This window comes from Cynocephalus volans, chromosome 8 (genome assembly GCF_027409185.1).
Source record: "Cynocephalus volans isolate mCynVol1 chromosome 8, mCynVol1.pri, whole genome shotgun sequence".
Classification (NCBI taxonomy): domain Eukaryota; kingdom Metazoa; phylum Chordata; class Mammalia; order Dermoptera; family Cynocephalidae; genus Cynocephalus; species Cynocephalus volans.
Genome location: NC_084467.1, coordinates 7,703,342 through 7,728,295, shown reverse-complemented (window position 1 = coordinate 7,728,295; position 24,954 = coordinate 7,703,342). Strand labels below are relative to the sequence as shown.

Below are 24,954 nucleotides of genomic sequence, written 5' to 3'. Positions count from 1 at the left end.
CCTTTCCCTGATGGGCTTCATCCTTCCTACAGCTGCCTGACCCCAAAACAGGGCGTCTGCCTTGACTCTTCTCTTCCACCATCGCTACGTCTCATCAGTCACCTTAAACTGTGGACTCTGCTTCCTAGATGATTCATTATTTCTCTCCAGCCCAAAGAGTCCTTTCCCTGTATTTGGAGCCTGGGCTCCAGGTGCTCCTGACCAACATCATCTGGCACTTAGATTTCTAAACTGTCTCCCATATTGCAGCCCCCACTGACAATCCTTTCTTCCTCTGAAGACTTTCTATGAGCAAATCTGATCATGCAGATCCCCTGCTTAACACCCATCACCATCTTCTTATTACTTTTGGGACAAATTCTTACCTCTTTAAATTGGCATTCAAGGTCCTTCATGATAGGGCCTGCCATGGTTTGAATGTCCCCTCCAAAACTCATGTTGAAATTTAATTGCCTTTGTGATGATGAGACCTTTAAGAGGTGATTGGGACATAAGGGCTCTGCCCTCACCTACGGATCAAGGCCAATATCACAGGAGTGGGTTCCTGATAAAAGGCTAAGTTCAGCCCTTATTTTCTCACACACTCTCTCGCTATGTAATGCCTTCTTCATGTTTTGATGCAGCAAGAAGGCCCTCCCTAGATGCGGATCCTCGATCTTGGACTTGCCAGCCTCCAGAACCAAAAGCCAAATAAAAATTTTTAAAAAAAAATAAGTTACCCAGTCTGTGGTACTCTGTTACAGCAGCACAAAATAGACTAAGACAAGACCCCAGTCTGTCACTTGTCTCCTCTGTCCTCTCTCCCCACCAATCCTCACCCACATATACACTATGCTTTAGCTAAAGTGATCTTTCCAGTTCTTCAAACACCCCCCAACACAGCCCCAGCCGTTCACTTAAAATGCTTCCCAATTGCACCTGCTTACCTAAGCTTCAAGCCTTAGCTTAAAGATCACCTGCACTTCCAGAGACCCCTGTCAATGCCACCACCTGCCCATCCCCCAAAGTCAACTTTGCCCCTCCTGAGCTCTCATAGCTGCCTGTACTTACCACTCTTTAGGTCATTCATTCCGTCCAGTTTCCTCACTAGCCTTGAAGGCAGGAGTTACATCTTGTTCGCTGGTGTGTCCCTTGTGTACCTAGAAGGCTTTCAAATATTTCTTAAAATAATGGGCTTTGCTAAACATAGGAGGGAAAACCTCAGAGTTATTTGGACAGGTTTATTGAAGCTCAGCAGTTTTCTCACGAGCCGAATGGCTTGTGCTCCAGGCTATGTGACATCTCTCCAACCACAAGCCCCATCTCCAAACCAGGGCAGATGAACACCTGTTCATTCTGCAATACGATTTGGCACTAAGCTGCAGCCACAAGAGGGCTCTGCTGCTGGCCATGGATCAGGCTCTCTGGAACGTCTGTTTGCACACGTGGCCTTCACAGAACATTTCCTAGGGTCAAGGAGGAAGAGAAGAAGAGAAAAGATGAGTTGGCATGTAGTTGCTCGTGTCTTTTCCAACCCCACTTCTCCAAGTCCCTGACGCCAACTGGACGTTCGACAATTCAATCCAATTCCTACACTAACTCCCAGAGGTAGGACAAACCCCACAGGCTCAGGGTTCGGTCTCACCAGACACCCCCACTTCAGATGCCAGTCACAAGTCCGGTACTTCTAACTGAGCAGCTACAAATCAGGGATTCCCAAACCTCTTCCTTGGGTTTGATAATTTGCTAGAATGGCTCACAGAACTCAAAAAAGAGCTTTACTTATTATTACCTGTTTATTATAAAGTGTACAACTCAGGAACAGCCAGATGGAAGGGATGCATAGGGCACGGTGTTGGGGGGCGGGGCGTGGAGCTTCCGTGCCCTCTTAGATGCACCACCCTCCCGTCACCCCATGTGTTCACCAAGTGAGAAGCTCTCTGAACCCCATTATCTAGGGGTTTTTATGGAGGCTTCGTTATGCTGGCATGATTGATTAAATCACTGGCCATTGGTGATTAACTCAATCTCCTCCCCTTCTCCCCTCCCCAGAGGTTGGGGGTGGAGCTAAACGTTCCTCTAATCATGTTTGGCTTTTTCTGGTGACCAGCTGCCATCCTGAGCTGTCTAGGGGCCCCTAACCACCAGTGATCCCATTAGCATACAGAAGACACACATCGCTCTGGAGCTGTGTGCCAGGAACCCAGGACAAAGACCAAATATTAATTAGTTAATGAGTTTGTTTGTTTGTTTACTTATTTTTGGTGGCTGGCTGGTACAGGGATGGAACCCTGGACCTTGGTGACATCAGCACCACACTCTAACCAACTGAGCTAACTGGCCAGACCCAAATATTTATTTTTTATTATTCACAGCAAGTAAGAATATTTTGTGAGTATCCTTAGAACAAGGGTCTTTCTGTGCTCCGCTTGACGAGAGTTCCTGAATATTCTAGAAGGAAGACAGGAAGGAATTCTCACTTGAAAAACCATAATTAATTTTAACATTACCTCTGACAGCTAACTAATCTAAATCCTCAAACTTATTTGCATTTTCTTTGTAGTTCCATATTACCTTTTTATGATGGCAAGATTCTTACTTTGTTTTTATTGTCAGATGAGTCTGAGATTTGCCAATCTAGAATCAAAACATTTTCAATGCCTTTGTAATCAAAGACCACCCAGACCCTCAAAGACCACCCACACCCAACTTTAAGGAGAGTGCTCTAATTTTGTTTTCATGGGTCTCACCTAGAACTCACACATACAGTGGGACAAAAAGGCAGAGTTGAGAGCACACCTTCTTGTCAGACCTGGATTTGAATCTCCACTCTGCAGCCGTGGGGAATTTCAGAACCTCAGTTCCTTCTTTTGTAAATGAGAGCAATAGTGTCCTTCTCACAGGATTGTGATGAGGACTACATGAGGTCATGCACCCAGAGGACTCAGCAAAGTGGCTGGGGACAAAACCATCCCTCAAAAAATGTAAGCTAGTATATATGGCATGAAGGAATTCACGCTTCAAAAACAGTGGTTAAACCTTAAGACACATTTTTTTTTCTTTTTTTTTTTTTTGGTGCTGGCCGGTATGAGGGTCCAAGCCCATGACCTTGGTGTTATAAGTCTATGCTCTAACCAACTAAGCTAACGGGCCAGCCCCCTTAAGGTACTATTTTATACCTTCTAAATGATAGTTTGGAATTATTGATTAGGCTGAATTCTAACTTGTACGTTCACAAGGTGCTGGTGCCACAGTAAACTGATACACCCTTTTGGACATGAGTGAGAGGCAATGAAGTTGTCACACACTGATGTGTGACAACAGTGATCCCAATTGTGAATTCCTCCTAAGAGAATAAATCCACAGACGCAGAAAGCTCTATGCACATGAGTTTAAGCAATAGCAGAAAACACCCTGAAACAAAATCCTGGACACTTAAAATAAGCAAATTTTTACTAAAATAACACTTCATCAACCTGTTGGAATATTATGCAGCCAGTCTGCTACCCTATTATATATATATTCAGTAAATACATGGTGAATTCAATAGGAAAATTATTTATAAATCTGGAAAATGTTCTTATGTTAAATAAAAGGCAGAATATTCTGACAGATGGGAAGGTAACATGCAAAACTGAAAACAGTTGGGTTAGAAGGGTGGGGTTACCAGTCATGGCGTCCTCTTTAACATTTTCCTTAATAATGAAGGGACTGGTCGGTTTGCTCAGTTGGTTAGAGTGTGGTATTGTAACACCAAGGACAAGGGTTTGGATGCCCATTCCTGCCAGCTGCCAAAATAAATAAACAGATAGATAGATAGGTAGGTAGACAGATAGATAATATTGTATCATCTCATCAGAAATAAGAACAAAATGTGGCGGGTACCAGGTAGAGTTTGTCCCCTTCCATCCAATGGGTCCAGCCTCTGTTCTTCTTTTCCCCTTTCTGGACACAGGTGAGTTTGTCATTATCCCAGATAACCAAACTCTGAATGAGGGATGGGAGAAAATATTGGTTTGCTCTGGCAGGATCCTCAGCTATTACTAAGTACGATGCCAAGTTAACTTTGCAAAATTAAGAGCCTTTGTTATTACTTTAATTTTTACCTTGCATTTTCTGTTATCCAGGCCTTTGTTATCTTCATCAAATTCTTCTCCAACTTTGAATTTAACAAGGTAGTTCCTGAGGCTGCTGTACGTGTGGATGGTAAAAGAATCCCCATCCTGCTCAATCACTTTCTGTGGCTTCAGCAACTTGGCTATCTTACGAGTGGCAAAGTCAATACCTTAAAAACAAAAAACAAATTTTTTTAAAAATCTGAACATTTACTTGAGATGCAAAAGTTAAGGATTTGGAGGCTGTTTGCAAAATCATTGCCTATGATTGCTAGTGTTTCTTTCACAGCTTCAATGTTGTTTGCTGCTGAAATTGGATCTCTAGGGAAAGCCATCCTGGCAAACCTCCATCCAAAGACTGATGAAAAGGCCTGGATAGCTTTCAGGAAAGATTCATTAGTCTGGCTGTGACTTAGGTCACGGATTTGAAGCTGGGCATGGCAGAAGCAGTTCTGAGAATCCCCCCAGAGGCTGACAAAGAAACAGGGAAGCCAAGGAGACAACTCAGGCCCCCGCTCCAGCCTCACCCACAACAACTCTGCCTTTTTCAGCTTTGTGTATTTACATTGTGAATTAAGGCAGCATTTGAAAGTTTAACAACAATGAAAGAAAAGAAAAAAACCCACTACACTCATGCATATAATACTGCATATTTAGAATCTTTAATAAACTTTAGAAAAGACTTACGCATGCAAACATGGACCAGGGTTTTGGAATCCCAGTTCCATTTAGTATCTTTGAGCACATTACGTAGCTAGAGGTAAGCATTGCTATTTTAAATAGGGTGTCCAGGTGACATTTCAGCAGGGAGTTGGAGGAGGTGAAGTGAGCTATGTAGGTTTCCGGGGAAAGACTTTAAGGCAGAAGTCACAGGGAGCCCAAAGACTCCGTGGAAGGGTGTGGCTGTGCGGTCCAGGAGCTGTGAGGAGCCGGGGGTGGCCAGAGCAGAATGAGAGAGGAAGAGCAGGAGGAAGGAGAGGAGTTAGAGATGAGCTGTGAACTGGGAGTGACATGGGAGTCACAGGAGTGTTTAGAGCAGGTGACATGATCTGAGTGGCAGGAAGCTACAACTCAGACACTCGCTTGGCACCCTGGACACTCCCATGAGCCGTAGGGCATGATTTAGGCATTATCCTGTTATGTAAAAAAAAAATTCCCAGGAATCTTCATTTTGGAAACTTATGTGTCTCATTACAGGTTGTTCAGTCCCAAAGTTGCTTCCCGCTTCAGCGTGTTCACCTAACTGATTCCTTTCTCTCCGGCGTGGGCTGCCACACACGGCTAGCAGTGCCTCCCAGGGCCAAGCCTCGCCCTTCTGTTTCCAGCCTAAAAAACCTGGCCGAGCACTAAGCAGGGCTCCTTCAGAATCTTACTACCCCAGCCCATTCTAAGCTCAACAATAGTATAAATATCCCTATTTTCTTTTCTTGGCGGCTGGCTAGTAAGGCAATTGAACCCTGGACCCTGGTGAGAGCTAAGCACGAGCCCTAAATGTCTTTATCTTAGTAAAAGGTTTTACTTTTTTAAAACCTAGAACTCCAGTTTTTAGCTTAAGATGCAAATGATCCAGGCTTTACTGGTTTTCAATAACGTTTATGTACCGTATTGAGACTAAACCCTTAAAATCTTTATCCTATTTACAGGTTATTGCTGACTTTCCTTAAAGTCTACTACGTGAATGAAACAAAAGCCAACCACAACTTTAGATTAAAAATTACATCAGTCATGCTTCTAAACTCTGGGAGTTGATTTGTTGCTAGTAGATTTATAATTGATACTACCATATTGCAACATTGTCACTTTACAGATCTGCAGTTACAAGGCTGGCCTCTTTAATGACCAAATGACCAAAGTTTACTTTAAATTAGCCTAAGTTCTGCTCATTTTCTGCCAGGTCCACACTTGCAATGACCTCGACGGTCCGAATGGCTTTAGTGCTCATAAGAGTTTTTATCCAGGTGAAACCATGCTTTTCCACGCCATTAGACTGTGTTAACTAGGACACAGACGTCCAAGCAGGAAGGAAGGGACAGACCAGAGGACATGTTACTACAAGCATATGAGAACATACACTTTAGGGCAGGATCTCAAAGAAGCCCATACAAACACATACTTATCTAAGCTTCAGATGTTCGCGTTAACCTTCAACCTCAAAGCCGCTTCTAACCTTGAGGTAATGTGGGTGTTGGAGGCAAGAGGAGTTGGCTTTCAACCCATTCATATGGTGACCCTGGGCAAGTTGGTACCACCACCACCTTCTCAGGTCTGTAAGGGGCTTGAAGGGATGACATGGGCAAGTTGGTTAGCATCTGCAGGCATTAGCACAGGGCCTGGGTCTCCTTGGCTACTGTGGGATCCACCAAGAGCTCCCAAATCCCAGGCTAACTCCTCCAGACACAGAAACTCAAGCAAACTTTTTTGTTTGTCCAAGGATCAAGTTGTCTTTCTTCCTGCAATTTGGCAGAAGCTGGGAGACAGCGATGTCAGACCATGTTGGGGAGCTGACAGATCAGTTCCTGAATGCGAGTTTTTAGTCAAAAAGGAGTAATTTTCCACATCAAAAGAGATACTGGACGGGGCACATGACAAGAAGTGTTGTTGGGTGTTCTCTGATGACTTATTTGAACCTTAGCATCACTGCTAACAGGTGTTCACCTCACTCCTAAAAAAAAAAAAAGAGAGGCCATCGCCTATTATTTTCCTAGACCGTAAAAGTTTAAAGATCTAAGTAGTGTAGTCCATGATTTTTTTTTTTTTTTTTAAAGATGACCGGTGAGGGGATCTTAACCCTTGACTTGGTGTTATCAGCACCACGCTCTCCAAGTGAGCCAAGTGATTTTTTTTTAATGGAATGTATTTTCTTTATATGTACATGAAAAAGCATAAAAATGTAGAATAATTCTTTATAACTCTTTACTTATGTTTAAGTTAATCAGTGATACCCGGTATTGGTGGCTCAATTCTTAAGATAAACTTTACTATTACAGTCTTATGTCGATAGCCATTCCAGGGCTGTAAGCATGACTCAACTCAATACTTTAACGAACTAGATCTAAAGCTGCAGCAGAGTTGCTGAGTTTTCATAAAATTTTTTTAATCAAACTGATCCCCCAGATTCGAGTCTGAAAAACTATCTTTGCATAAAAGAAAAAGAACTGGAGTTAACTCTAAGCTCTGAAAAATTCTAAAACCAATACTGTAACTTGAAAAACAATACGTATCTCCAGTAAAAGTAAAGAATCTGCATACTTCCTCCTCATTTAGATAATGTGCCCCTACACATCCCCTAATTCCCTTTTAAACTTAGAAGCCCTGCCTTCTGTGCTCATGAAATCTATACAGGTTGTCATACTGCCCTAAGTTCTTAAAATATGAAGTGCCAGTAGTTTAAGCTGATGACTATTTAATACCAAGAATTAAAGGTTTCCGTTATCTACCTTTATCCAAAGAACACTTTCTCCCTAAACATGTTAATCATAGCCTCAACTTGAATGATTTCATCTGTCACTTGCTTCTTCCTCCTTCAAATTTAAGTATATTAAACGCCTAGTGTGTGCAAACCCGTAGGGCAGTTAAGGCCACCCACCTCCCCTCTGGAATAGGAAATCCCAGACAGCAGACACTTTCTTTGCTCCTTTAAATACCATCCCCACAGCCCCTTACACACGGGAAGTGCCTAAATGATATTCCTTAATGGACTAAAGCCAGAGAGGATTCTAGGAGCCTGTTGAACAGTAGCTGTAAGGCAAAATACTTTCCAGTGCCTTACCTCTCTCCAGACAAACACAGTATTGAAATAGCTTTTACTCTGAGGGTGAGGGTAGGGGAGTGGTGGAGAAACCAAAGTTGTAAACGCACAGTCCCTGTCCTTAAGGAACTTATAACAGGTAAGAAGGTGTGAACAGAATAATCTAAGTCTCTCTTTAAGATGAGAATCTGCTCTAATCAAAGGAAAATTGAAAACAATCTTCTTGCACCTAAAAACACTTTGATTATTCAGATTCTGTGCTATAAATCCCTCCTATGTGCTGATTTTAAAAATAATCTGAAAGTAAGACACTGTATAATTTACTGAACACTGTGTTAAACTAAATATTCACCTGGGACAGAGACCTCAAGCTCTGTTTTCTGCCAAAAGGGACAGATTTCCTGGTTGTGTTTTCCTTCTATCCAATGAAAATGGTAAGGCCTTTCTGGGTTTTATCAATATGGCCATCTTATTCACCTGAAATACAAACCTCAGTGTTTAAAAAACATGTTTTAGTCATAGTAAATGGCTAAGATAGGGAAATAATGCTAATTCACAAAATGTACTTAATAATCAATTCAAACAACTGAATTAAAAAAGAGCTTTAAGTTTTAGAATGAAATTGTCAGGCTGGCTGGTGAGCTCAGTTGGTTAGAAAACGGTGCTGATAACACCAAGGTCCAGAGTTCAATCTCTGTATGGGCAAGCCACTAAAAAATAACAAAACAAAACACAAATAAAATGAAATTGTCAACCTAAATAACAGAGAGAGAGGGTCTCTAAAAGAAAATAATATTTATTTGGAAATGGGTGTTGCAATGGGAATACCCTTGTCACAGTAAAACACAAATGTACGTATTCAGGGAGTTAAAGGGACACAAAGGTTTTTACAGGAAAAATGAGGGCAATTACATAATTGTCTTGAGATAATTATCCTTGACTACAAGGATTGATAACAAGGGTGACACCAGTCTGAGATTAGATGGGTAGTGCTGGGCAGACGTCCTTGAAGAAGTATTTTTTGTATAAGGTTGGCATGGCCTTTGTGCAAGGCTGTGTTTTCGCACGGTCTTCTGTGATAGTTCTGGTCAGGCATTCGTGCGTGAGAACCCTCCCTTCGTGGCCTTCCCCAGCTCTATGGTCAGTTTTTGTTTTTTTTTTTAAACACAAGTGACTCCATTTTGATTTTGACCACTTTCACAAAATATAGGATTTATTGTAGATTTTCCGTGAAAGTCTTCTTCCAGGGTCGGCTGGTTAGCTCATTTGGTTAGAGTGCAGCTTTGTAACGCCAAGGTCATAGGTTCTGATCCCCATACTGGCCAGCCACCAGAAAAAAAAACAGTCTCCTTACAATACAATTTTTTGGTGACTTTTGTGTGTGTGTGTGTGGCAAAATATACCTAACATAAAATTTACCGTTTTAACCATTTTAAGCACCCCATTCAGTGGCAGGAAGCACATGCACGGTGTTGAGCAACCATCACCACAATCCATTTCCAGGACTTTTTCATCATCCCAAACCTAAACTCTGTACCCACTAAACGGTAACTCCCGTTCTCACCTCCCCCTGCCCTTGGTAACCACTGCTCTACTTTCTGTCTGTATAAACTTGCCTCTTCCAAGTCCTCATATGTGTGAAATCACACAATACTTGTCCTTTTGTGTTTGGCTCATTTCACTTAGTATAACGTTTTCAAGTTTTGTCCATGTTGGAGCATGTATCAGAACTTCATTCCTTTTTAAGACTGAATAATATTCCATTATATATATATTCCATTATATTATGGTATGTATTATACATTACATACGTAATATACACACTACATTATGTATACTATACATTATGTGTGTGTGTGTATATATACTACAGTTTGTTTATTCATATATCATTTGAAAGACATTTAGGTTGTTTCCACCTTTTGTATATCATGAGCTTTAAGTTTACACATTTTTTTTTTTTAGCGGCTGCCTGTTTTGGGAATCTGAACCTTTGACCTTGGTGTTGTAACACCGCATTCTAACCAAGTGAGCTAACCGGCCAGCCCTATGAGCTTTAAGTTTAAAAAAAATTTTTTTCCCCTCTCTCTGGGTGTTTCCCAAACTCTAAAAACCCCAGCGCAGCTTGTAGTTTTTGAGGAGGTTGTTAAAAGTTAGTTTCTCTTCTGTAGAAGCTCACCAACTTGAAATGAGTCTGTTTCTCTGACAGCTTCTACACCTAAATGTAATGTGAAACTACTTTACACTTCAACAGGAGAAACAGAGCAGATGTGAAAACGTCCCCCACAAATTGGCTGAAGAGCTAAGTAAGCAGGTGACTACACCCCTGCCTGACATGCAAGGCTTTATGGCAGGTTAAAAACTTGGACTTGGGACTCAGATGTACCAGACTTAAAGTTGTAGTTTCTTTGAAGGCTGTCTTTTTTCTGGCTACTTTTAAAAGTCTTTTTGCCTACTGCAATTTCACTATGACATATCTAATAGTGGTCTCACAAGTGCCCTGAAGATAAGCGTCATCCCAAGTGCTGGGCTCACCTCTCCAGATTTTTTTTTTTGGTGACTGGCCAAAAAAAAGAGACAGGGATCCGAACTCTTTGACCCTGGTGTTATAACACTGTGCTCTAACCAGTTGAGCCAACCGGCAAGCCTCTGGAGTCTTACTGTCTCCCGGACCTCAGCCTGATAATTCTTTATTATTTTGGTAGCTCCCTGATATTTATCCCCTGTGTTAAAAATAATAATAATAATAATAAGTGAGAGTACTGCAAAAAGTTTGTGGAAAAACAGAACTAAACGATAACATGAATCTTTCCGTGAACTTTTTGAAGTCTCCTTGTATTTGGTCTAGCTCAATTAAGCTGTCTGCAATGGGAGGGTTAGTACAAATAAACTAGCTTGCCAACCCATAGAAGTCCTCATGAAAGGTCTGAATACTTCTGCTTAAGTTGGCATTAGAACATACATAAATAGAGACAGTAGGTTTTGCAGTATTTATATTCTGTCAATTAATTATCCCACTGACAACTTGATAAATCAAAGAGCAGTGCTTCTTAAACTTCAATTTGCATCCTAAACACCTGAGAATCTGGTTAAATGAAGATTCTAATTCAACAGATCTGGGGTAAGGTGGGAAGAGTCTGCATTTCTAAGAGTCTCCTGCTGGTCCTTGAGTAATAAGACCCCAGACTCATCTGGTCTAAAGGGCCCTATTTACCCAGGGGAAAACAGGTTGACTCTGGAGTCTGTTCTTTATACATGGAAGGCAAGAGAGAATGTTTGCCACACAGACAACATGTGCCAAATCATTTTCTTCCCAGCTTGTTGGGGACTGGCAATAGGCTTTTAGGCTGATGTCGGCTATTGTATAAAACGTTGAGACCCCTTCGTTTGTAATTTAGACATACTTAGAATATTATATTTAGTCCAACTACCTCACTTAACAAATGAGGAAACTAAAGGAACTCAGGGCTGGCCAGTTAGCTCAGTTGATTAGAGCACGGCATTAAAACATCAAGGTCAGGGGTTTGGATCCCCACATCAGCCAGATGGCAAAAATAAAATAAAAAATAAAAAGGAACTCAGAGGTTATGTGACTTTGATTCTATTACCGACAGACAACTTACTATCTGGGTTTCTAGTTTTGTGCTGTTACACCAAATAGTCTCTCTCTATTCTGGAAATCCTCAGCACATATTTATTTTGGAAAATATACTGCAAATAAGAGTTACTGTGTTATCTGGATATAGGAACTTTCTGGAACCTGAACAAAAAGTAAGAACACGAATTGCAAGGTAAGATATTGACTCAATACTACACGGCTTAATCCTTAGTGAAATGAGTTAGATAATAAATAAATAGATAGTCTCTGTTAGTTTCCATGATCTAATATAATGGCAGATAAATCTTTATAGAAATCCTGAAAAAAAAAGTATCAAACAAGGGATCACAGCAGATCATACAGAAAAGTAAGGCAGTGTTGGGGACAAGTGAGCAATTCCACTAATAAACATTTGAAAAATACTAATTCCAACACTACTTTGCCATGATAGGCCAGCCATCCGGTTGACAGACTTAGCCCAGGATGTTTTCGCACACTTGAAATCTTGCCTCTGACTCTATTCCCTGTTCCTGTTCTCTAGGAGGTTTGCTCAAAAACCCATGGTAATTTCTAAAAAGAAACTGCAATAAGGCAGAATTTAAAACCATCAACCTGATATTTAAAGCTTTCCTCTCCTCACAAGTAGCCATATACTAGCCAGAGAATCCAAGGTAGATAACACCTTTGGTCACATGTCACTTGGTCACACGTCACCGTTAATCTGGGGGTGGGGAGATAAGTAGAATATTAGGACTCACTGTCTTTGGGAGAAATAAGCATTAATTCCTTCTTATGACTAGGAAGCAGGGAGGAAATGAGACTCGGACTGTCAGTCTGAATCAGATATAGCTTGAGAAGCTTCCCTACTTAGGCTTGGCTTGTGAAAGGGACGGCAGAGCCCTCCCACAGGCTCGGAGATCTTAAAAACAAGCTCTGCAGCTACGGAACTGTACATGTCAAAATGGTTAAAACAGTAAATTTTAGGTTACGCATATTTTACCACAACATAGAAAAACTCAAAAACTTGCTAAACCCTCCCCCTCAATTTACAGATAGGGAAACTGAGGCGCGGTGTCAGTTAATGAGGAGCCAGAGCAGTTCCCGGGCCCCCCTACTGCCAGCCCCGCTCTGGTCACCACAGCAGCTCTGGGCCATCTATCAAAAGTGCGGCACAAGGGTGACACGTCGGCGAAAGCGCCTGGCACATAGTAGGTGCTGGAATCCGCCAAAGCTGAGGATGAGACCGAGGGCAGGACAGACGGATGAGGACACAGGGAGGCGTTGCCCCCACCGGGGCAGGAGACAGATCCTCGAGGCCCTTTGGGAAGCCAGGACCCTGGTCAGGACCCCCGCCTCCCGCCGCCCCCACACAGCCCCGGCGGCCACCGAGTTCCCTGTGCATCCGCCCTGCCCTCCCCACCGCGCCTGCAGACCAGTTGTCCCCTAAAAGTTTGGGGTGTGGGAGGTCTGCAGCTAATGTGCCAACGTCGCCACTGTCCCCAGCCCTGCGGAGCGGAGCGGAGCGCCCCGCCGACCGTCCTCCGCGCGCGTCCTCGGGCCTGGGGTGGGGCGGGAGCCGCCTCCAAGGGGTCCGCGTTCCTCTCCCGCCTCCAGCCCCCGAAGGAGGCCAAGCCCGAGCGCGTCTAAAGACGTAAACGAGGCTCTGAAGCCCCGGCGGGCACCGGAGCTCCCGCCGCGCGGGAACCGGGGCTGCCGGGGACGCCGAGGCTGCGCCGCGACCCGCGAGAGCCCCGCGCTGACCTGGGGGTCGCCTGGCCTCCCGCGCGGTGACACTTGGACGTCCGCGACGGGACGCGAGCCTTGGCCGGGGGGCGGATAGAGACGGACGGGCCATGGAGGGGCGGACCGGGGGACGGGGACCAGGGGACACGGGGACGGGAGGGCGCGGAGACGGAAGGACTGCGGGGACCGAGGGACGGGGGATACGTGGATGGATGGATGGACGGGTGGACGGGGGGCTCTCACGGGCGGGGACACTGACCGACGGGGCCACGGGGGCCAGAAGGACGGGGACCGACAGCCAGGCCCGGCCGTCTTCGCCCAGACCCCACGAGGGGCTGCGAGAGCCCGCGACCCCCTCCCCCGCCTCCGCCGCGGCGCGGGGCCTCCCGCCCTACCCAAGGCCAGCATGTAGCCCTCGAAGTTGTCGCTGCTGAGCAGGTTCCAGGTGCCGCTGAGGTCGGTGGGCATGGTCGAGGGTCTGGGGGACACCAGCGGGCGAGCCGGCGGGCGGCGCGGTCTCGGCCCTAGAGGGGGCGCGGGGCGGGACGGGGCCGAGGGGGCGGAGCGTCCGGAGGGCTGGGGCGTGGCGTGGCGGACACACGCCCTTCCAGGAGCCCTCTCCGTGCCCCGCTCCCTGCTCCACGTGCTCCCTGCTCCACGTGCTCCCTGCTCCACGTGCTCCCTGCTCCACGTGCTCCCTGCTCCACGTGCTCCCCGTCCCGCGCCCCGCTCCCTGCTCCACGTGCTTCCGGCCCCGCTCCCTGCTCTACATGCTCCCTGCTCCACGTGCTCCCCACCCCGTGCCCCGCTCCCTGCCCCCTGCTCCACGTGCTCCCTGCTCCACGTGCTCCCTGCCCCGCGCCCCTCTCCGTGCTCCACGTGCTTCCGGCCCCGCTCCCTGCTCTACGTGCTCCCTGCTCCACGTGCTCCCCACCCCGTGCCCCGCTCCCTGCCCCACGCCCCACTCCCTGCTCCGCGTGCTCCTGGTTCTGCCGAGTCTTGGCGCCTTCTTTGTCTTCCCGGGGCTTCCTCCTCTTCTACTTGAAACATCTGCCTACCCCAGACTGTGTTCTGGGCCACACTTTTCTCTCTGCCTACATGCTAATGATCAAATTCATGACATTAATACTGTGTCGTCTTCTAATAACAATATACCAACAGCCAACTCTCGTGGTCTCAATAAATGGGTTTTTTTTATTTCTTACCTATCAAGCAGTCCTGAGAATCGTGGTTGCTGCTGATGAGTCGGTACCTTCCTAACACAGAAGCAATGTCTCTGTGATGATTCTGGTGGCCTTTTATTCCTGCTTGTTACCTCACTGTCAATGAGTTGCCGGCTGAGTTTCCAGCCAGGACATCCACATTCAAGGTGGGGAAGAGAGGAGGCACCATTTGCCATGATCTCTTTGTCAGAAACCTCCCCAGCAGAGTTCTGTTTACATCTCATTAACCAAAACGGTGTCCTATGCCACTTCTAACTGTAAGGGAGCCTGGAGAATCTAGTCTCCAGTATTTAGCCTCTACAGCAGAGAAAGTTGCCGGCTGGAGACGTGGGCTATTCTACAACATTAACCACAAACACCACCTATACGTGCTGGCTCTGAGATTTACATCCTCTCCCATGAGCTCCAGACTTGAATACATTCATAGCTAACATTTATTGTCACAAAGTCCTGCTTCTCCAAGAGTTACTTTATTATCTCCATTTGACAGAGACAAAAACTGAGGCATAGAGAGGTTAAATAATTTGCCCCAGGTCTTACAGCTGGTGGAAGAGTCTGGATTCAAGCCCAGGTAGCCTGAGTCCCAAACTCACATGCACCTCTCATCTCCTGCTTGAGGTCTCTCCCCTTGGGTGTTTTTTGTTTGCTGGTGGCAGCTAGCCAACAGGGGGATCCGATCCCTGGACCCTGGTGTTATCAGGACCAGCTTTAACCAACTAAGCTAACCAGCTAGTGCCCTCTACTTGGGTATTTTAAAGAACATCTGAAACTTGACGCATTCAAGACAGAAAGCATAAGAACAAAATTTTCTTCAGCTCTCCTCATCTCCATGAACTCCACCATTAGTCACCTGGCTGCTCAAACCAAGAACCCAGTCAACATTGTGATTTCATCCTTCTCTGCTCGCCCAAATCCAGTCCATCAGCAAGTCCTGTTGGTTCTACTGTCCTAATTCAAGCCCCATCGTCTCCTGCCGGGATCCCTACAGAAGTTTCCTCTCTGGACTAGCCCTTCAACCCATTCTCCATACTGCAGCCAGTGCAAGCTTTTAAGGAATCTATTTCAGATCTTATCACTCCCTGCTTACACACCCTTCAGTGTTGTCCTGTTCTTAAAAGGAAATTTGCACTCTCTCCCATGATTAGGTGCATAAAGCCCTTCCTAATTTGGCTTCTGGCTGCTTCTCCAACAGCATTACATCTGTCTCTCTGAACTCAGCAACTCCAGTCACACCAGTTTTGTTGTGGTGGTTCCACGCAGAGATCAAACCCTTACCTTCTTCGGGGTCTTTGTATTTGGTGTTCCCACCTCCCGGGATGTTTTTCTCCTGGTTTTTACATGGTTAGCTCCTTTGGCTTCCAGTTCAAAAGTCACTGTTAGGAAAACAGTCTTTTCCAAGGCTGCGCTCCATGAAGAGGAATTTTCCCTAAACACACCTGGCTTCTTTCCATACCCTTTTTTTTTTTTTTTTTTAAAGATGACCGGTAAGGGGATCTTAACTCTTGACTTGGCGTTGTCAGCACCACGCTCATGGGATCCGAACCCGTGGCCTTGGTGCTACCAACACCACACTCTCCCAAGCGAGCCACGGGCCGGCCTTTCTTTCAGTACTCTTATTTCCTCCTCATGGAAGTGGAACTACTTAGTTGGGGGCAACTCGGGTGACCACCTGTCCGAGTTTCCCCAGGACTGAAGGAGTGCCCAGGACAGCAAAATTTCACTGCTAAGCCCAGCGACAACCACCGAGCTGCTGCAGGAATGGCCCAGGCTCTCCTGAGCCATGGCAGTGGGGGGCCGGGGGCCTCTGCCATGCTCCCCCCACAACATGCACGACCAGCCCAGCGAAGACTACCAAGCTGCCACAAGGAGTGCCCCAGGCTCCTGAACTGGGACGGGGCGGGGGGTGGTGGTGGTGTCTAGGACTTTAGCCACACCCCCTGACATCTGGACCCAGCCCGGCAATGACCAAGCCACCGCTGGAAGTCCCCTGGTCTCCCTTGAGGGAATGAGGGGGTGCCACAGGCCTCAACCCCACCCCCTCCTTCCTCTTCCATACTATTTCCTTCCCCTTCCCCTCTCCCGCTCCCTCCCAACTGCTTCACAACAACATCATAGAAGGTAAAAAAATATATATTAATAAATTTTTTTAAATTTCACTGTTAAAACTGGAAAAGTCCCTGGCAAACCGGAATGAGTGCTTGCCCTAGGGCAACAGCCATTGAACCTTTTTTTTTTTTTGTCCTTTTTTGTGACCTCGCTCAGCCAGTGAGCGAACCGGCCATCCCTATATAGGATCTGAACCCGCGGCGGGAGAGCTGCTGCGCTCCCAGCGCTGCACTCTCCCGAGTGAGCCACGGGGTCGGCCCCATTGAATCATTTTTATCAACTAGGTAGAGTTAATCTATCAAAAACGGTAAACCCTTAAAAAACAAACAAACAAAAAAAACGGTAAACCCAAAATATTTAGGTTTTTTTCTTCTTACTTTTTGACATGGACCTGGGACTGCATCTGTCTTATAGATCCAAACTTTCCTGCAGGGATGGAGTTCCAAAGTCTAGATGAGGGGAATTAGAGTGTGAATTGTTATCCCCTGCATCCCACAATCTTAATGGTTTAAAAATAACGAAAGTCAATTTACTCACGAATCTGCAATTTTGGCAGGGCTCACTGAGGACAGCTCATCTTAGCTCTGGGGAGCATTAGCTGGGGTAACAACTTGACATAGGAGGACTAGAGAAGCCACTTCCGAAGTGGCTCGATCTCATGGCTGGCAAATTGGTGCTGTCAGATGGGAGCCCATCCAGGCCTGGGAGCTGGGGACCAGGTCCCGCCCCATGTGGGCCTCTCCACGGGCTGCCTGGGCTCCCTCACAGCATGGGTGGCTGGGTTCTCTCAGAGGAAGCCTCCCAAGAAAACTAGGAAGATGCTATACTGTTTACCATGGCCTAGTTTCAGAAGTTGTATAACACCACTTCCACCAGAGTCCCAGGTCTACCCAGACTCAAAGGGAAGGAATATGGACCTCATCTCTCGAGAGGAGAGTCAATGTCACATTGTGAGAAGAGCATGTGGCATGGGAGATATTGTTTTATGCCATCTTGGAAACCCTCTTCTGACGCTCACAATAAGCTATGACTTCTAAGTTAGACTTTATCAGTTATAAAAGTGCTATTTGGGGGCTGGCTGGTTAGCTCAGTTGGTTAGAATATGGTGTGTGTGTGTGTGTGTGTGTGTGTGTGTGTGTGTGTGTGTGTGTGTGGTGTCAAGGGTTTGGATCCCCATACCGTGTGTGTGTGTGTGTGTGTGTGTGTGTGTGTGTGTGTGTGTGGTGTCAAGGGTTTGGATCCCCATACCGTGTGTGTGTGTGTGTGTGTGTGTGTGTGTGTGTGTGTGGTGTCAAGGGTTTGGATCCCCATACCAACCAGGTGCAAAGAAAAAAAAAAGTTCTAAAATAAAATAAAGGTGCTATTTTGTCTTATTTTTCGGTTGGTTTAGAACTTGGACAGAAAAGTATTTGGATCTCATCAAAAGCCTCTACAAGTCACCTTCTTAGACTAGCCTTCTAATATACTTCTAATGTACATTTACTTTGCATCACATCTCTGCTTACATCATTCATAATTATCATAATCCATAATTATCTCTTTATTTTCCTTTTAATTGACTGCCTTTTCCATGGAAATTTCCAGGGCACAGACCATGTTCATTTCATTCACCACTACAGATCCCTAGGGCCTAGTACCGTGCCTGACAACTGCTCAATAAATGTTGAATGACTGAATTAATTAATGACTATGACCTTTTCCAAAGGAGAAATGCCATTTTGTTTTGGTTTGTTGTTGGTTTTAGTGGCTGGCCAGGAAGGGGATCTGAACCCTTGACCTTGGTGTTAGCACCACTACACTCTAACCAAATGAGCTAACTAGCCAGTCTGAGAAATGCCATTTTTATTGAGAAGCCAGAATGGCATTGTCTTGCCCAGAACGAGCTGTTGATTCCCATAAGGCATTGATTCCTTTGGTGGAAAATGGCAGGCTTGGCTATACCTTGCCATTTAAAGGGCACAGAACTATGAACTCTGACCAGATTTCTGAAGCATAAAACCTGTTTACATTCCAGATAACTAAGGAAACAGGACATGGAGAAATCATACTTACTTCCTATCTTTAAAATCCATTGTTCTAAAGCTGGACCTGAAAATGAAAGTCACAGAACTAAGTAATAATAATTTTAGCCTTGGTGCTTGTTGGTGTGGCTTTTGGCCATCTAGAACAAGGACCATTTATTATGGACAGGATTGAATTTCAGTTGAAGTGGACATAGATTGGACTTGCCCATAGAATAAGGAGTAGTTTTCTCCCTTATGATTCTAAGATCTTCCTTCTAGAAAGAACTAAAAGTTCTCTCTGGAGAAAAGAGAGGAGAAAATTATTTGCCAAATTTGAGGCCCTTTCTTTCCTTCTGCTTGATGCTGGTAAAGTAAACCATAAAATTATAGCCAAGATGAGGTCCTAAACCTGTGTACAAGCACTGCTCCTCCTAGACAGAAATGGATGGGGATTGATGAGGGGCAACTGCATTGGGACCACTCTCCTGTCACTTGATGGAGTCTGACATTGGCCCAGCAAAGACTGGTGTAGACATTATGGTGGACTTCACACCATCCATGCCACCCCTCCCTACTGCAAGAAAGCAATGCCATGGGAGCTTGGTCCAGTTCCAGGGGTACACCTGGATTAGTTTAAGGTTAAGCCAATCACATACATCCCACCTCCTTTGTCAGGATTGGTTTTAGGAATAAACAGGATTAAATAAATTTGAATCAGCTAATGAGATACGAGAAGTTTGACGGGGCTTCTGGGAAAGATGTTTCTTTGATTTTAACAAAGAGCGATGGGGAGCCAGCCCTCCTCCACTTCTGAACATGGACTAGAAAGCCTTGCTACTGGTGACCATGCTACGACTCAAGAGGCACCAGCTTTAGGACACTGTGACCAGCAGAATAGAGGGTGGAAGGAACCTGTGTCCTTGATGACATGGTTGATTCGCTGCATCCACAAACCTTGCATCCTGCCCCACGTCTGTACTTCTGAGTATGAAACCACTTTGAGTTTTCTGCTACTTGCAGTGGAAAACATCCTAATGCAGATAATAAACTCAAGGTGCTCTTTCTTAAGCTTTTTACTTGCCTTTTCTTACCTATTTGAGGGCAAAATTGTGGTTCCGTTCTGAGCACGCTTAACTTGATAAGGATACAAATAAAATAAAATACTACTTCATGAATAATATTCTCTCAACAGGAACAGTGTGACTGGAAACTCAGGTCTTCTGCTTTGGTGCCATGGGTACTTCGGGCTGCACTAGTTCAAAGCCTATTAATCAAGAACTTTGGACCCCAAAGAATTTATCTTGAAGGAGGCAAGTTAGGACTGTGCTCCCATCAGAACTGGGAGCAAATGCAAAGAGCACTGGGCCCCTTAGCCTTGCTCTTCCATACTGTGTTGCAGAGGGAAAGATGCCAGTGGAGCCATCGAAATCTAGAGATCTTACTCATTCTCTGATTTCCCATGAAGTTGCTTATCTTGAGGCCCTGAGGCCAATTGAATAGGGCCAAATGGTTTTCTTTTTGGCATTCTTTCTTTTTTTTATTGCAGTAAGAATACTTAACATGAGATTTATCCTCTTAATAAGTTTTTAAGTGTTCAATATAGTATTGCTGACTATAGGTACAATGTTGTACAGCAGATTTCTACAGCTTATTCATGCCAAAAGATTCTTTTAAAAACACCATTCTAGGGCTGGCCCGTGGCTCACTTGGGAGAGCATGGTGCTGACACCACCAAGTCAAGGGTTTAGATCTTCTTCCCAGTCGTCTTTAAAAAAACAAAACAAACAAACAAAAAAACACCTTTCTTCCTTTACTATCCTTTGCTTCTAAAATCCTCCTGCTAGTCTTTAGTACAATTGTTTTAATGTACAAATTAGACCCAAGCATTCCTGTCTCTCAAGTATTTATGGGTGAAATTTGGGATTTGCTTTAGAAGAGTCCAGCAAAACAAAACAATGGGGGGTTTAGATGAAGCAAGATTGGCAAAATGTTATGATGGAAGTTGAGCGATGGGCACATAGGGGTGCACTGATTCTATGTATGTTTGATAGCTTCCCTAATGCTTTGTAATATAATTATCACGTTACCCATTGGCTTGGAAAAACTTATTGGGCAGGGTGACCCGATTTAGGAAACACTGTCCACTGTGATTACCGTAAGTAATTTAGACTTGGTAAGACAGTTGAGGCAGAAATGGGTCTGAATTCCACTTCTGAAATTGAGGCAGTTTCGCTAAAGGACAGCAAGGGGGAAGGCGATCTTCCCTGAGAGCTGTCAAAACAGACAATAACCAGAATTCCCCCCCATGTGCCCGGCGCCACCATGACAGGTCAAAGACTTGACCCGGACCCCTTGCGTGCCCCTACATCCCATCCCGCACGCTCTGCCCGTCAGGCTGTTTCCCTGCAGGAGCCCACAGGTGGCAGGCCTGTTCTCTACCTCCCCTCAGGTTGTTCCTACCATCCAAGATTGCCACAGTAAGAAAAAGAAAACAAACAAAAAAACAAAAAAGAAAAAAACAGGACTCCCTGAGTTTCAGATAAAGAACAAATAATTTTTAGTATGAGGAGCTCCTCCTGGAACACCTTCCTTTTTTCTGTCCTCCAGGGCCTGGGCACTCATTATTTTAGGACGCCTGCATGCGTAGCTCTGGAGTGTCACTTACTGATGCTCAATATGAAGCAATGTTCTCCCCCACTATACTGTAGGCAACTTGGACACAGAGGCCACGTCTTGTACTTGTGAGCTCCCCTCAGCACTGTGCGTGGTAACTGTGCTCCAGGAAGTGACAGGTGGCAGCCAGAATGGTGAGAAGCCAGTTCAAGTGCCAACTCTCCATAAGGATAACATCTCAGAGCTGAAAGGGACCCCAGAGATCACCACATGGTTTTACAGAAAGGGACTCTGAGGGGCAAGCCACTCATCCACAGTCCTGCCATCAGCCGACTGACATACCTGGACCCCTGGCGTGCGCTGGAAACCTGCTCCAAGGCAGAGTCTTTCTCCAGTCTGTCTCACAGGCAACACTGCTCCAGGGTTGCATTATAATACTAGCATGGGGGCTGGCCGGTTAGCTCAGCTGGTGAGAGCACGGTGCTGATAACACCAAGGTCCAGGGTTCGATCCCTGTACTGGCCAGCTGCCAGAAAGATAATACTAGCATGGGCATCTGGGCACTTTTTCTTTTCTTGTTGGTTAAGAGTGAATTGTGGATCATATCACCTCCTCCTTCTCACTGGGCATTCACTGCCCGAGTTCCAAGGATCTAACATTGGGCAAGTTCAACTTAGTCCTTCTGTGTGGGCTGAACACATCAAAAATCTCCATCAGACTGTCATACTGTTGAAGGTTTTATTTGTCCTCATCCACTTAGGGTAGATAAAAATTTCAAGATTTGGTTAAAACTCCATTTGTTGAAAACTAATATTTCACCTAAGAAGTTAAGAGTGTAGGCTCTGAAGACAAACTTAGATTCAAGCCCCAGTTCCGCCATTCACACCAGTCCCCCTAATTGTGTTGTTTCCTGTTGATATAAGGTGGTCAGTAGCACATGCCCAGCAAGCAGTAAGTGCTCAGTAAGTGTTGGTATTATGAAGTTCAAATTGCACCCATAGTGAACTAGGTATAGATTTTGGCAATGTTTGGGCACCCTCACAATTGAGTGGATGCTATGGTGAATATTTTAGGTCAAGAGGCCTTTGGGAACAATTATGAGGAGGGCAGAGGAGGGGAGTTCCTGTGGCACCCAGACATAAATGTTAAAGGAGCCCATTTTATAATGCAGCAACTTCAGGTTCTCAGAGAAGTGAATCAGGGAGGGTGGGGTAAGGATGACAGCTGCCCTCGCACTAGCACACATGCTGACCCGGGGGGATGCTCCCCTCCCCCACTCTGTGGTTTAGATCTTTAAGATGGCAGAAGAAGAAAGAGCATCCTTTGACACAAGGACATTAACCTCAATCAACCCTTTGGTTCCATCTCTATACACTCATCACCAAACAGAACCCACTCGTCTATCTAAAGGTCTGCTGTTTACACAGGTAAACAATGAAAAGGCTTTCCATATGCTGCAAGGGGTCTTCAAAAAGTTCACGGAAGGATTCATACTATCTTCTAATCCAATTTTTCCACAAACTTCTTGAAGTACCCTCATATATGCTTGCTGTGGTTTCTATGTCCCCCCAAGCTCATGTTGGACCTTAACCCCCAAAACGGTGGTGGAAGTGGGACTTTTAAGAGGTGATTGGATTGCGAGGGCAGTACCCTCATGAAAGGACTGAACCATTCATGGAGTAATGGGTTGATGGCTGAATGGGCTGTCATGGGCTTTGTTCTGATGGCTTTATAAATGAGGTTAGCTCTCTTGCTCTTGTGATCCTTGCCGTGTGATACCCTGCATTTCCACAGGACTTTGCGCCAAGGAGGAAGCCGTACCAGATGTGTTCTCTGGACCTTGGACTTCGCAGCCTCCAAAAGTGTAAAAAATAAATTTCACTCTGTTTTAAATTACACAACTTCAGGTATTCTGTTATAAGCAACAGAAATGGATTAATACAATGCTCATCTGAATGAAGATGCCAGTAAAGAACTTTTACTGCAAGTTCGTTTGCTGTATTCAAATTATACAGTATAAGGGATAAAGAGTACATGTAAAAACCACCAGCATCAGTAGGATCCGATCAAGATGGCAGAATAGACGGTCCGCAGCATCACTCTCTCCCACAAATCAACCAAATTTACAACTATAAAAATGTAACATCAGCCAAGCTGGGGCCGCTGGAGCTCAGGGGAAGAGGAGGAGAGATGTACGGAGTTCATGAAGGCGGGAGAAACTATGATGAGAGAAAGAAAAAGCTGCTCTGAGCATTTCGGGCCGCAGCTGCTTTCAGGCTCAAGCTGCTGAGCACATGGAGCAGGAGCCAGCAGAAGCCACAGCTGTGCCCTTCAGATGGAGTTACTTGGAGGTGTCAGGGGAGAAGAGGGCCTTGGCGGCCCCTGGGATAACAAGACCACTAATAGGATTCCCGTGGACCCACGCAGGAGTGAGGAGCCAGAACAACTGAAAAAAGGGAGCCATTCAGAGGCCAGTGAGTCATTGCAAGGGACCAGCACAGGGCCTGTCCCATGGGAAGTGTTTGGAGCATGGGCGGTGGGAGAGATGAGCCCACCAGGGGAACACAGGGACATAGTAAAGACAGCTTATCTGCCCCCCAATCAGCGTAGGACCACTCAGAGACTGGTCAGGAATGCAGAATTGCAAGGGGTGCAGTTTGATGAAAAAACTCAAGCCCAGATCAGAGATTCTACAGAACACAGACCCACCAGGTCTCTGGAGAGCCGGAAGTACCTATAAGGTCAACCATTAAACCCTGAGCTGCACAAAAGCCTTCCCTAGGGAAACAGCAGCAAAGTACCAATTTAAACAACCACATAGCTCAAGTACTGGTTCCCATGGGAAGTTCACCTGTGTTAGAAGCAAAGAACAAAAAATTAGTTCCGGCCCAGGCACACCACCAGCACCTTGGGGCCTGCCTGGGAACCAGAGGCTTGGATCCGAGGACCAGACCCCACTCCCACTTCCAGGCAAACTGCGCCAGTGCCACAGGGCCAGCCCGGGGACCCAAGGCATGCAGAAGGGGACTGGACCCCCCTCACCAGGCACACCACGCCAGCACCTTGGGGCCTGCCCGGGAACCTGATGCAAGGAGAAGGGGACTGGACCTCTCTCCCACAACCAGGCACACTGAGCCAGCGCCTTGGGCCCACCCAGGGACCTGGAGTATGGAGTCAGTGACCGGACCACCCTCCCACAATCAGGCACAACATGCCAGCACCTCGGAGCCCACTCAGGGACCCAGGGCATGGAGAAGGGGAATGGTCCTCTCTCCCACAACCAGGCACACCAAGCTAGTGCCTCAGGTCCTGCCCAATGACCTGAGGTATGGAGCCAGGGACTGGACCCTCCTCCGACACCAGGCACACTACGCCAGCACCTCGGGGCCTGCCTGGGGTCCTGAGGCATGGAGAAGGGGACCAAACACACCCCACAACCAGGCATACTGCCAGTGCCAAGGAGCATACCAAAAACAGCACCTCCACACGGGTGGCCCACCACAGCCACAATAACCATGGCTGCTGCAAAAGTGGCTGGACACCAAAACCACCATGCAGATGGTTCGCCAACCACTGGAGTGCATTCACACAAGAAGAATCACCAGCAAGGACAAAGAAGAGGATGTCTCTTTCCACAAAACCCATTTCAGAGTGACAGAAGAAGCATCTGCTCTATGATAATATTGGGGGACCTGATCACATCTCTCAGCATTGGACAGATCATCTAGGCAACAAATTAACAGAGTAACCATTATTCTTTCAGAAGAAGAAATCTAGGGTAATTAGAGGGAGGAGGGGGAGGGGGAGGAAATGGGGGAAGGGGAGA

General features: G+C 45.9%; 1 protein-coding gene across 1 annotated transcript; it reads right to left on the bottom strand.

Moving 5' to 3' along the window:
• Window positions 1–1,273: 1,273 nt before the first annotated feature.
• RBP7 (retinol binding protein 7) lies at window positions 1,274–13,651 on the bottom strand. The gene is made up of 4 exons (XM_063107075.1): window positions 13,579–13,651; window positions 4,086–4,264; window positions 3,865–3,966; window positions 1,274–1,445 (listed from the first exon to the last, which is right to left on the bottom strand). The coding sequence occupies exons 1-4, from the start codon at window positions 13,649–13,651 to the stop codon at window positions 1,395–1,397; spliced, it is 405 nt and encodes a 134-aa protein (XP_062963145.1). The 3' UTR covers window positions 1,274–1,394.
• Window positions 13,652–24,954: the final 11,303 nt, after the last annotated feature.